Genomic DNA, 13,693 nt, shown 5'->3' on the forward strand with positions numbered 1-13,693 from the left:
TTTTACAAAACTTGATTTTTGAGGGGTGTCATCCAAAACGTCATGTATAGGAAAACCTTTTTTTTATATATTTCCTGTGATGCTTATTTATAGTACGACAGTTGAAGAACCCAAAATAAAATATGTTTATGAATTTGGAGAACATTTTACAGAAAGACGACAAATTCTTGATGGAGGCACCCAATGGGAAACGGTACGAGTAAGAAGGCACCTTAATTCCATCTCCTACTTTTAGAGGGAAAAAAGTCATAGTTCTTATAAATCTCAAGTTCTTAAAACAGAGCAATACGCCTCTCTCATCCCTGCGAAGAAAGAGGAAAATTCATCACCCAAACTTATGGATATCTCTTCCGCACCTATTAGCCCTCAAAATGATGAAACTATTATGGGATACACTGGGGAATGAGAGACACAGCCAAAGCTAGAGCCCTCAGCCCTTGGTCGTCTTTGCCATGAGCCATAAATGGTTCTGAATTCCATGTTTCCTTTAGCTTTAGAGGTGAAGACAATCGGGAAGGATTCACTGACCATTTACAGGAGGTCCTCAAGCAGCAAGCTGCATGGCATTAACACATTCATAGACAGCGAGAACCTAGAAAAGTGTGAGGAGATCAAGAGGCTGCCTGCGTACATCAAAAAGTCTAAGATCTGTGTCCCCATCTTCTCCAAGGCTTATGTTGATTCAAAGTGGTGTTTAAAAGAGCTTGCCAAAGTAGTTGAGTGCAACAAAATGACAATCCTTGTGTTCCTTGACATGGATCTGTTGGTCATTAAAAAACAGAGTGGTCCTTATACTTCTGCGTTCCAAAGACATGAACCTGAGGAGCAGCTAAAGCCTGAGGAGGTGAGAAAGTGGAAAGAAGCATTAAAGAAAGTGGAAAATATCTCTGGTTTCACTCGGAAGGACACAGATGGGTATGTGTGATTTCATTTTCTCTCCCACTCTTTAACATGTATGCCGTCATGATCTCTATCTTGATATATTTGTTGATGACAATTGTTTTGGTTTCCTTCTTGTTAAAAGTTTTTGTTGGTTAAATATGATGGTCATTTTCCATTGTCTCTCTTTTTAATTATTGGCTTGCCAGAAAAATTATCGTCCTTTCATAATTGTGTTGTCAGTGGTCTCCACCATTAGAACACACAAAAATTAACTAGTTCAAGTGTGCATCAATAATGGAAGGTAGTGTAGATGGACCCGTCTACTACCTACTATAATTGATGACTACCTACCATTGTGGGTCTATCTACTACCTACTATAATTGATGACTACTTACTATAATTGAGCACGAAGTAGTAGGCTACTAGTAACACAATTATGAAAAGATGAAAAGGACAATTGGTTCTCTAGTTATTGATTTTCGTCCACACTGAAAGAAAACTTTTAAATTATTGTACGTACCAAACCTGCAGCGAGATATTTCAAGCTTAAGCTTCGAGTATGTACCAATTGAAAGCTTGCAGTCAAGAGTGCAATAATCGAGTGCAGACCCTCTTCAAAGAGGGCCAGCTCAAGACCCCTTTAATGATGTTGTTGATTATGATGACTCTGTGCTTCTCAAGGGCCTGCAAATAGGTGGCTCTGTGCTTCTCAGCTTCTCCAGGGCCTCCCACTTGTGCTTGGGGCTAGCTTGAGAACCTTGACCAAGGCTAGGCTAGGTCAAAAAGGTTGAGTCTAACATCTTTGACCATGCCAAGTAGGCTTATCCTAACTTCCCTAAGGATGCCTAAACCTATGCCAAGTGTGCTCATGTGTCCAATGGGATCCATGGTCGTACCTAAATGTTTCATAGGGTTCATATCACTTTCCGTTTTAACTGTGCCGATTGAGCTCAACTTGAACCTGACTGCCTAAATGCATTATTTTCTCAATATAATGCTTAATGGGTAACTTTAAGGTGAATATCATAAATTTTGTTTTTTAAGTTTGATATAGTCAAATAATATTGGTATGAAATTAAGGTAGATGAATCAATCAAACATGAACATATATAGTGAACCAACTTAAAAGTTGCTCGGCATTTGGTGCTATGACTCATTTACTAGCTACCATAATTGACGGTATCCATCATCTTCCCGTGTTCTTTTCATATGTAAGTTGGTTAATAGATGCACGATTTTTTTTTTCCTTTGAGAAACTACAATCACATTTTGAGTAGGCATGTCAATATATCTGAATTGAATTTGATATCTGACCAAACCATATCTGAAAAATCATATATGGAAAAAAAATTAATATCTGATTAAGAAATTGGATCGGATCTAGATTTAAGAAATGACGTTCAATTGGATTCGGATATACATAAATATTCGATTTGATTTAGATAAGATTTACTTTTAGACAAGTATCCTATATCTAATGCCATTAGGCTCCGGGACCTTTGTCTTTGATGTCTCCCCTACAGCCGCTATCAACGCACGGTGCACAACAACAAGTTCATGCTACCAGACTAATCTGGTTTCCCCAAGCTCATTGTGAAGGTCTTCGAACAGGCCATCCAAGCAAGCAGCGAGTTCTTTCATCTGATTCTCAAGAAGGGTTAGATGCTCAATGATCTGGTGGTTATCTCAACATACAGAGGACACTTGAGTCATTAGTGAGCCAACAGATTCTTCCAAGCGAGAGAGTACTCCTAAGTCTCAGCACCAGTAGTTATAGTCTAACCAAGCTTTGATACCAACTGTTACAGGGATGAATTTTCTATCGTTCTCAACCTATACGGCATAAGTCCGTAGCCTAGACATACCAGCCAAACCACCACTCATACAAACAAATAAACTCGAATGAACAAGGGATAATCCACTTTTGCCTTAACTTGAGGATTTAGTCTTTTTTCATTAAGCAAAATTTACAAGATAGTAAAAGCAAAACATGTGCCCTCTCCTCTACTACTAATACGGACCTACCTAGGACGATGTCGAGGCCAGCCGACAATGTGGCCAAGTGCAGCCAGGCACGTCATGGGCCGCCAGCAGATTTGAGGGGGTTAGCCACCGAAGGCGATGGTAGGCTAAGTGAGGGTAACGCGGTGGGAGGAAATGTTGGTGGGGGTGATGAGTTTCATTGTGAGGCTATCTTTGATAGCTCTAGACGTCAGGAGGCAGCAGCCAAGAAGACAGGATCAAGGGGAGGTTGTGAGCCATGGTGAGATAGCAGTGCACGACCAGCGTCCAGGTGAGGTTATGCGTGGACAACAGTGCACCGACAGTAGGACAGGACCCGATATAGGCCAAGCCAGTTTGAATATTGAGACTGAACCCAAGCAAGACGATAGCAGCCTAGGGCGAACCTGGGCGTGTGCAACAGCTGAACCCAGCAGCCTAGGGCGAACCTAGGCGGGTGCAAGCTGCAAGGCTCTTCAGTTACAAACGAGTCTGGGCGGAACCCAGATTGGTGCAACTCGGACTCACCAAGTCTGAGACGATTCAGAAAGCGGTCGAGCCTCACTCAGACCGAGTCACGCAAGGATTGCCTTGCTTTTGCTCTTTGCTTTTGTACTGTCTTAGTTCGAGACCTTAAGAAAACAGAGACATTGTCAAGAACTATTTAAGCTTTGTGTTAAGGGGAAACCCTAGGCAATTATTGATGTTAATGAAGATTTGAGTTTCTTTATCTCTTGTCTCTCTCTCCTTCTACCCCGACCAGCGGCTGCCGGATTCTTCACCAAACCTGACGGCCTTCTCCTCCTTCCTCTTCTTCCTCATCTATACCTTCTTCTTCTTCCTCTCCATGGCCGAAAGGAGACTACGGTTGGCGATCTTGAGGAACGGCTGCGGGCAACCACTCACAAATCTTCAAACCACGTACAACCTGACCAGCAAGCATCATTCCGATTTTCGGTGCATTCTCCCTAACCACAAGGGAGTTTAGAGGCCGAAATCGACATCTGGGACAGCAGCTCAGGTGGGCGATGCTCGTGGTTCTGGCAGCAACATCTGAGGCGGCATCGACTGGTGATCTTTGGATAAGGCAAGTACCTGATTCGCTCCTCGGTACTTCCGTTCAAGTATTGTTTCCAGCAATCTAGGTGACCTAACATCGCTGACATACCCCCAATTCCGTCCAAGAATTGTCTAACGTGGGTATAGATCGGATGATTTCGGTCTAGATTGTAGATCGAGCAAGGCTGAAAAGTCACTTAGAATCCGGTGCATTCTATTGCTCACAGCAGTGGTCTAACACCGGTTTCTTTTGAAGCTGATCACCGGTCTTGATCAAGATATATCTCGCCCACCTCGATTACTCATTCATTCCCTGTTATTGGCGGTGATATTTGGGAGAGAACCAGCTCAGTTCCTACGGCAATCAGACTGATTACACCATCCGGCCGGACTGCTACAACCTGTGGAAGAGGTGGCTGATAAAGTGACATTTTCTACCAACCGGTGGTTGATTGAAGGACCGCGGAATCACTGCTAGATCTGCCCAAGACCGAGAGTCAGTTTGAACCAATTCCAACCAGCATTGAAAGAGCCATCGACCACAACCAGAATCGAGTGTCTCGGTGGCAGTGCTAGGGCAAACTCATCAGAATTTGCCCACTGATGGCAGCTTTCCCAATCTTCACGAGAATTTTGGGAAATCCACGTGATCCGATGACATTTACAGTAATGCCCCTCTCCGTTAATTAATTTGTTATCTTGGGCTTGACACCTGTTGCCCTTTTGCTCATTTGCATGGAGGACTTGAACTTGAAAAGGCAAGGAGTGGCACCGATTTTGGAGGGCGTCCTAGCAACCGAAAAGGAAAGATCTTAGTGCCACATTTGGAGGAGTTTGGAACGGTCCGAGCTCAAAAAGGCAAGCGTTTGGTGCCCATTTTGGTGAAGGAGTTACGTCTTCAAGGGCAAACCCTAACCGGCCGGCATTAGTGGAGGCAACCTCATCCAAAAAGGAAAGACCGCCACACCGAAATTGAAGGAGGAGGTCCCACGCACACCACATCCTCTTTCATTTTCTAACCGTCCCTATCTCATCTCTTTGGGAATGGCTAGGGCTGAGGTGTCCAACGAGTAAAGAGGAAGGAGTCGCACATCCACTTGACCAACATGCACCAAGGCACAAACCCACTTGAAGTCGACCCAACCGAGGATGCACTTGAGGGAATTCAATGCAGCCACCGGTGCTTACCGGCGATTTCTTCCCCCTTCTCATTACAATGGACTGGGGTTTAAATGGTCCTCCAGTGACTTCCCTCTACATCCACCAACTCTTTACTTCTTGCTGTTAAATTGAACTTGATACGCCTTGTATTGTGTTGACAAGGTTTGGCGGGTGCTCCTGGCGCACATGGTTAGGTGTAGTCGTGATTTGTGGTCGAAGATTGAAGTGTTGCTGTAATAACGAGGTGCAGCATTGCTGCCGGCCCTTACCCTCGGTCATACTTGCTGGTTTTGACACCAGGCTAGCCCCGGTAGGTGAGAACTAAACCCCTATAGCAGGGGGGGAGGGTGCATTTGCTTTGAACCCAACCTTTGGCCTTTGCAACCAACCGGGGCTCCTCTAAGGCACGAGTGCCAAGGACACAGTCACAGGTTGCTAGGCCTACCTATGGGTGCTTAGGTGTGGTTTGGCCGCCTAGGCATATATGACAGGATGGTTTGCTGTGGATGAATGTTTGAGTGAGCTGGGTGTTTTTATGTATCGCTCTTGGTTGTAATAAGCCTCACACCTCTCTACATTTTTGTAGTAGGCTCAAACCATGTTGGGTAACCTCACTTGTACTCCGTCCTAAGGGTTTAATTGTGCTGGGGTTGTTGTTCGACCGGGTCAACATTATTGTAATCTTTTAATTTGCCTATTTCCCTATGGTTGTCTCAAGAGATCTTGGGGGAAGGATCGGCTTTCGATAGTGGTTTTGGTCGCTATCGGGTCTGGTCCTATCAACTACACTGTTCGGCCCGCTTGAGTTTAAGTCTACACTGCTCGGCGTGCTTGAGTTTAAGTATCTGGCCGTTCCCTCCGAGGTACCATATCCATATTTGTGCTATCAGGTGCTACCAGGTGTCCCAGCCTTCCCTTTCATAGAGGCCACGTGTCGAGGGGCTGGTAACCCTCAACTGATAGTAGTCCCTATATAGGTGTAAGAGTTGATTGCCCCTCGCATACAAGAGAAACACCAAAACCCTTGGGCTACAATAAATTTTGGACTCTATGTGGATTTCTGTGCTGCTACTTGTTTCTGCCGAGATGTAGTTTGTTGTTGTTTCCTAGGGACCATGTAAGTGTCGTCCATGGCCCTGGCTACGCCAAGCCATCCCCGGCTACGCCAAGCCATCCCCGGCCAGGGAATAGGGCAAGGTCTTTGTTCCCAACAACTTGAACAATCAAATCCAGAACAGGCCAATGAACTTGGCATCACGGTCACTTACAATGTCGACATGTACCCCTTTGGTCATCTTTGCCAAGAGCCATAGATAGTTTTGAATTCCATGTTTTCCTTAGCTTTAGACGTGAAGACACTCATGAAGGATTCACTGACCATTTACATGAGGTATTCAAGCTTCATGGCATTAACACATTCATAGACAGCGAGAACCTGGAAAAGGGTGAGGAGATCAAGAGGCTGCTTGCGTACGTCAAAAAATCTAAGATATGTGTTCCCATCTTCTCCATAGCTTATGCTGATTCAAAATGGTGTTTAAAAGAGCTTGCGAAAATTAAGCCTGGGCACCGGGCCGGGCCGCCGCCGGGTACCCGGTACCCGGCCCGACTCGGTCCCGGGCCCGGGCCTTGCTTTTATAGTAGTCGGCCCGTTAGTTACCGGGCTCGGCCCGGCCCGGTAACTAACGGGCCGGGCAAGGGCCAGCCGCTTTGATCGGCGGCGGCCCGCGAAGCCCGTTGTTTTTTTTTTTTTAAATGAACTACATTACTCGTTAGGGACCTAGGGTTAAATAAAAATGAACTTGAGCTTAGAGAGTTATGGTTTACTTTTCGACCTTCCGTCGTCACCGTCGCCCGTCGAGACTCGAGAGATTGCATTTGCGGCATTGCCTCCTCTTCGCCCATCGGCTGCTCCTCCGGTCGTCGCCGTCGCCATCGGCTGCCTTCTCCGGTGACCGTGTGCCGGCTGCCGTGAAGGTCTTCAGTCTGTAAACTATCAATGTGCCTATAAAAGAACTTGATACTCCATGGTGTTTCATCATCTGAAGCTGTAAATTGTGTTGCCTCCTGCATTCGTTGTGTCTGAGTTTTTTCAATAACGGGCCGGGCCGAAGCCCATCTCAGCCCGCCCGGCCCATTATTAATCGGGCCGGGCCGGGCCTCGGGCCTTGACCGAAGCCCGAGGCCCGATATGACTTGGGCCCGGCCCAGCCCGTTTAGAAACGGGCCGGGCCTCGGGCCAGCCCGTTTAGAAACGGGCCGGGCCTCGGGCCAGCCCGTTTAGGTTATTGGGCTTCATTTTTACATTTTTATCGGGCCGGGCCGGCCCGGCCCGGCCCGATGCCCAGCCTTAGCGAAAATAGTGAAGTGCAACAAAAAGATAATCCTTGTGTTCTTTGATGTGGATCCATTGTACATTAAAAAATAGAGTGGTCCTTTTGCTTCCGCATTCTGAAGACAAGAATCCGGGGAGCAGCTAAAGCATGAGGAGGTGAGAAAGTGAAAAGAAGCATTAAAAAAAGTGGGAAATGTCTGCAGTTTCACTCGAAAGGACACATATGCGTATGTGTGACTTCATTTTCTCTCCCACTCTAAACATGTATGCCATCAAGATCTCTATCATTTTTTTTTCTTGTTGATATATTTGTTGATGATAACTGTTTTGGTTTCCTTCTTGTTAAAATTTTTGTTGATTAAATGTGATGGTGCTTTTTATTTTTCTCTTTTCTTTCGTTAGTTGTGCGCTCTCTCTCTAATTATTGGCTTTTCAGGAAGATTATCGTCTTTTCATAATTGCATTGTCAGTGTTCTTCACCATTGTCACTTGTCCAACCACTTTGTGCATCAAGTATAGTAGGCAGTCATCAATAATAATAGGTAGTAGAAGGGCTATAAGGACATACAAAAATTAACTAGATCACTTGTTTTACCACTTCGTGCATCAATATGGTAGGTGGTCATCAATTATAGTAGATAATAGACGGGTCATATGAACACACAAAAATTAACTAAGTCAAGTGTGCATCAATAATGATTGGTAGTCATCAATTGTAGTCGGTAGTAGACAGACCCGTCTACTACCTACTATAATTGTTGACTACCCACCATTGTGGGCCCGTCTACTACCTCTATAATTGATGTCTACCTACCATAATTGAACACGAAGTGGTAGGTTGGGTCAAAAAGGTTGAGTCTAACATCTTTGACCATGCCGGGTACGCTTATCCTAACTTCCCTTAGGATGCCTAAACCTATGCCATGTCTACCCATGTGTCTAGTGGGATACATGGTTGTGCCTACATAAATATTTGATATGATTTGGATAAGATTTATTTTTAGACAAACATCCTATATCTAACACTATTAGACTCTGGGACCTTTATCTTTGACGTCTCCTCTGCAGCCGCTCCCAGTGCACGGCGCACAACAGCAAGTTCTTGCTGCCAGACTACTATGGTTTCCCCAAGCTCATTGTGAAGGTCTTCGAACAGGCCAACCGAGCGAGCAGCAAGTTCCTTCATTTGATTCTCAAGAAGGGTAAGATGCTCAATGATCCGATGGTTATTTGATGAAGTAGATGACACTTGAATCTCAGTGAGCGAGAGTGTCTACTCCCGAGTCTCAGCACCAGTAGTCATAGCTAACCTAGCTCTGATACCAACTATTACAGAGATGAATTTTTCTATCGTTCTCGACCTATACGTCATAAGTTTGTAGCCTAGACATACCAGCCAAACCATCACTAGTACAAACAAGTAAACTCAGATGAACAAGGGATAACCCAGCTTTGCCTCAACTTGAGGACTTAGTCTTCTTTCATCAAGCAAAACTTACAAGATAGTCAAAGCAATACATGTGCCCTCTCTTCTACTACACTTCTCGGCCCAGTTGAGTTTAAGTATCTAGGCATTCCCTCCAAGGAACCGTATTCAAATTCATGCTATCAGATGCCCCAGCCTTCCTTTTGCAGTGGCCACGTGTCGAGAGGCTGGTAATCATCAACCGATAGTAGTCCTTATATAGGTGCAAGGGTTGATTACTCCTCGCATACAGGAGAAACACCAAAGACCCTTAGGCTACCAAAAATTTTGGATTCCCTGTGGATTTCTGCCCTACTACCTGTTGCTGTTGAGTTGTGGCCTGTTGATTTTTCTTAAGGACCAGGTAAATACCGCCCATGGCCCTAGATACTCGAGGCCATCGCCAGCCAAGGGATAAGGTAGGGTCTTTGTTCCTAGCAACTCAAACAAACAGGTCCAAAACCAGCCAGTGAACTTGGCATCACGATCACTTACAATGTCAAACGGTACCGTCTTGGTCGTCTGCCAAGAGCCATAGATGTTTCTGAATTCCATGTTTTCCTCAGCTTCAGAGGTGAAGACACTCGGGAAGATTCACTGAACATTTACTTGAGGTCCTCAGGCTGTGTGGCATTAACACATTCATAGACAGCAAGAACTTCGAAAAGGTGAGGAGTGCGTACATCAAAAAATCTAAGATCTGTCTCCCCATCTTCTTCAAGGCTTATGTTGATTCAAAGTGGTGTTTAAAAGAAATTGCCAAACTAGTGGAGTGCAAAAAAAGATAATCCTTGTGTTCGTTGACGTGGATACGTTGGAAGTTAAAAAACAAAGTGATCTTATTGCTTCTGCATTCCAAAGAAATGAATATGAGGAGCAGCTAAAGCCTCAGAAGGTGAGAAAGTGGAAAGAAGCATTAAAAAAAGTGGGAAATATCTCCGGTTTCACTCAGAAGGACACATATGGTATGTATGATTTCATTTTTTCTCACACTCTAAACATGTATGCCATCATGATCTCTATCATTTTCTTTTCTTGTTGATCTCTTTTGGTTTCCTTCTTGTTAAAAATTTTTGTTGGTTCATATGATGGTCCTTTTCATTTTCCAGTTTTCTTTCTTTAGTTGTGTTTTCTCTCTTTAATTATTGTCTTCCCAAGAAGATTATCATATTTTCAATATTGTGTTGTCAGTGGTCTCCACCATTGTCACTTGTCCTACTACATTGTGCATCAATTTGTTAGGCAGTCATCAATTATAGTATATAGTAAACAGGCTATAAGGATACACCAAAATTAATAAAGTCATTTGTCTTACCACTTCAATTATGGTAGTGGTCATCAATTATAGTAGATAGTAGATGGGTCATTGGAACACACAAAAATTAACTAGTTCAAGTGTGCATCAATAATGGTAGGTAGTCATCAATTATAGTAGGTAGTAGATGGGCCTGTCTATTACTTACTATAATTGATGACTACCTACCATAATTGGGCACGAAATGGTAGGTTACTAACAACACAATTATGAAAAGATGAAAAGGACAATTGGTTCTTCAGTTATTGATTTTCGTACACACTAAAAGAAAACTTTTAAATTATTGTACGTACCAAACCTGCAGCGAGATCTTTCAAGCTCAGGCTTCGAGTGTGTGCCAACTGAATGCTTGCAGTCATGAGTTCAATAATTGAGTGCAGACTCTCTTCAAAGAGGCCCAGCTCATGACCCCTTCTTTAATGATGTTGTTGATCATGATGGCTCTGTGCTTCTCGAGGGCATGAAAATAGGTGGCACTGTGCTTCTCTGCTTCTCTAGGGCCTCCCACTTGTCCTGGGGGATAGTTTGAGAACCTTGACCAAGGCTAGGCTGGGTCAAAATGGTTGAGTCTAACATCCTTGACCATGCTGGGTATGATTATCCTAACTTCCCTTAGGATGCCTAAACCTATGCCAAGTCTGCCCATGTGTCTAGTGGGATCCATGGTTATGCCTAAATGTGTCATAGGGTTCATATCACCTTCCATTTTAACTATGCTGATCAAGCTCAACGTGAACCAGATTGCCTAAAAGCTGTAGTTTCTCAATATAATGCTTAATGGGTAACTTTAAGGTGAATATCATAAATTTTGTTTTTTAAGTATGATCTAGTCAAATAACATTGGCATGAAATTAAGGGTGATGAATCAATCGAACATGAGCATATATAGTGAACAAACTTAAAAGTTTCTCGGCATTTGGTGCTATGACTCATTACAAGTTACTGTAATTGAGGTTATCCATCACCTTCTTGTGTTCTTCTCATATGTATGTTGGCTAATATATATACATTTTTTTTTCCTTTAGAAACTACAAGCACATTTTGAATAGGGATGTCAATATATTTGATTTGAATCGGATATCTGACTGAACCATACATGAAAAATCAGATATGGAAAAAAAGTTAATATCTGATTAAGAAATTGGATCAGATTCAGATTTAACTAATAACATTCGATAGGATTCGGATATGTTATTAGGCTCCGGGACCTTTATCTTTGATGTCTCCCCTGCAGCCGCTCCCAGTGCACGGCGCACAATAGCAAGTTCTTGCTGCCAAACAAATATGGTTTCCCCAAGCTCGTTGTGAAGATCTTCGAATAGGCCAACCGAGTGAGCAGCGAGTTCATTCATCTGATTCTCAAGAAGGGTTAGATGATCAATGATCTGGTGGTTATCTGATGAAGCATATGACACTTGAGTCATGAGTGAGTCAACCGATTCTTCAAAGCAAGAGGTCTCGACTCCTGAGTCTCAACACCAGTAGTCATAGGCTAACCTGACTCTAATACCAACTGCTGCAGGGACGAATTTTCTATCATTCTCCACCTGTATGGTGTACGTCTACAGCCTAGACTTACTAGCCAAACCACCACTTGTACGAATAAGTAAACTCGAATGAACAAAGGATAACCCATTTTTGCATCAACTTGAGGACTTAGTCTTTTTTTCATCAAATAAAACTTACAAGATAGTCAAAGCAATACATGTGCCCTCTGTTATACTGCACTGTTCGGCCCAATTGGGATTAAGTATCTGGTCATTCCCTCTAAGGCACCATATTCAAATTCGTGCTATCAGGTGCTACCAGGTGTTTCAGAACCGATAGTAGTCCCTATATAGGTGCAAGGGTTGATTACTCTTTGTGTATAGGAGAAACACCAAAGACCTTTGGGCTACCATAAATTTCAAACTCCCTGTGGATTTCTGTCATGTTGCCTGTTGCTGCCAACTTGTGGCTTGTTGTTGTTTCCTAGGGACCTGGTAAGTACCATCCATGGCCCTGGATATGCGAGGCCATCCCCAGCCAGACGCCAAGGCAGGGTCTTTGTTCCTAGCAACTCGAACAAGCAGGTCCAGAACCGGCCAGTGAACTTGGCATCACGATTGCTTACAATGTCGAGAGGGACCCTCTTGGTTGTCTTTGCCAGGAGACAACCAAGAGATGGTTCTAAATTCCATGTTTTCCTCAGCTTTAGAGGTGAAGACACCTGGGAAGGATTGACTGACCATTTACTTGAGATCCTCAAGCTGTGTCGGATTAACACATTCAAAGACAACGAGAACTTGGAAAAGGGTGAGGAGATCGAAAGGCTGCTTGTGTACTTCAAAAAATCTAAGATTTGCGTCCCCATCTTTACCATCTTTACCAAGGCTTATGCTGATTCAAAGTGGTGTTTAAAAGAGCTTGCCAAAGTAGTGGAGTGCAACAAAAAGATAATCCTTGTGTTCCTTGACGTGGATCCGCTGGACATTAAAAAATAGAGTGGTCCTATTGCTTCCACGTTCCAAAGACATGAATCCGAGGAGCAGCTAAAGCCTGAGGAGGTGAGAAAGTGGAAAGAAGCATTAAAAAAAGTGGAAAATATCTCTGGTTTCACTCAGAAGGACATAGATGGGTTTCTGTGATTTCATTTTCTCTCCCACTCTAAATATGTATGCTTTCATTCTCTATCATTTTCTTTTCTTGTTGATATATTTGTTGATGATAACTATTTTGGTTTCCTTCTTGTTAAAAATTTTTGTTGGTTAAAAATGATGGTCCTTTTCATTTTCCTCTTTTCTTTCTTTAGTTGCATGCTCTCTCTTTAATTATTGGCTTACCAGGAATATTATTGTCTTTTTATAATTGCATCGTTAGTGGTCTCCACCATTGTCACTTGTCCTACCACTTTGTGCATCAAATATGGTAGGCAATCATCAATTATAGTAAATAGTAGATGGATTACAAGGACACACAAAAATTTAAGTCACTTGTCCTACCACTTCGTGCATTAATTATGGTAGGTGGTCATCAATTATAATAGATAGTAGACGGATCATAGGAACACACAAAAATTAATTAGGTCAAGTATGCATCAATAATGGTAGGTAGTCATCAATTATAGTAGGTAGTAGACGGGCCTAGGCAGCCTACTACCTACTATAATTCATGACTATCTACCATTGTAGATCCGGTCTACTGCCTACTATAATTGATGACTACCTATCATAATTGAGCATGAAGTAGTAGGCTACTGACAACACAATTATGAAAAGACAAAAAGGACAATTGGTTCTACAGTTATTGATTTTCGTCCACACTAAAAGAAAACTTTTGTATGCATAAATGTATAAATGTAATGTTTCAAAAATAGGGAAATAACATAACCGTTTCAAAAATGCATAAATGTATTGTTTAGTTTCATTTTTTTGCCTGATCGCCTAGACTTGTCTTGTCCACTCAGTCACCCAAACTGGTTATATGCACCTCTCA

At 43.1% G+C, this 13,693-nt stretch overlaps 1 protein-coding gene across 1 annotated transcript; it reads left to right on the top strand.

Moving 5' to 3' along the window:
• Window positions 1-310: 310 nt before the first annotated feature.
• Window positions 311-10,299, top strand: LOC116264995 (disease resistance protein Roq1-like). Its single transcript, XM_031645493.1, has 3 exons — window positions 311-915; window positions 8,508-8,641; window positions 9,471-10,299. The coding sequence occupies exons 1-3, from the start codon at window positions 464-466 to the stop codon at window positions 9,503-9,505; spliced, it is 621 nt and encodes a 206-aa protein (XP_031501353.1). The 5' UTR covers window positions 311-463; the 3' UTR covers window positions 9,506-10,299.
• Window positions 10,300-13,693: the final 3,394 nt, after the last annotated feature.

Source organism: Nymphaea colorata, chromosome 11 (genome assembly GCF_008831285.2).
Source record: "Nymphaea colorata isolate Beijing-Zhang1983 chromosome 11, ASM883128v2, whole genome shotgun sequence".
Lineage (NCBI taxonomy): Eukaryota > Viridiplantae > Streptophyta > Magnoliopsida > Nymphaeales > Nymphaeaceae > Nymphaea > Nymphaea colorata.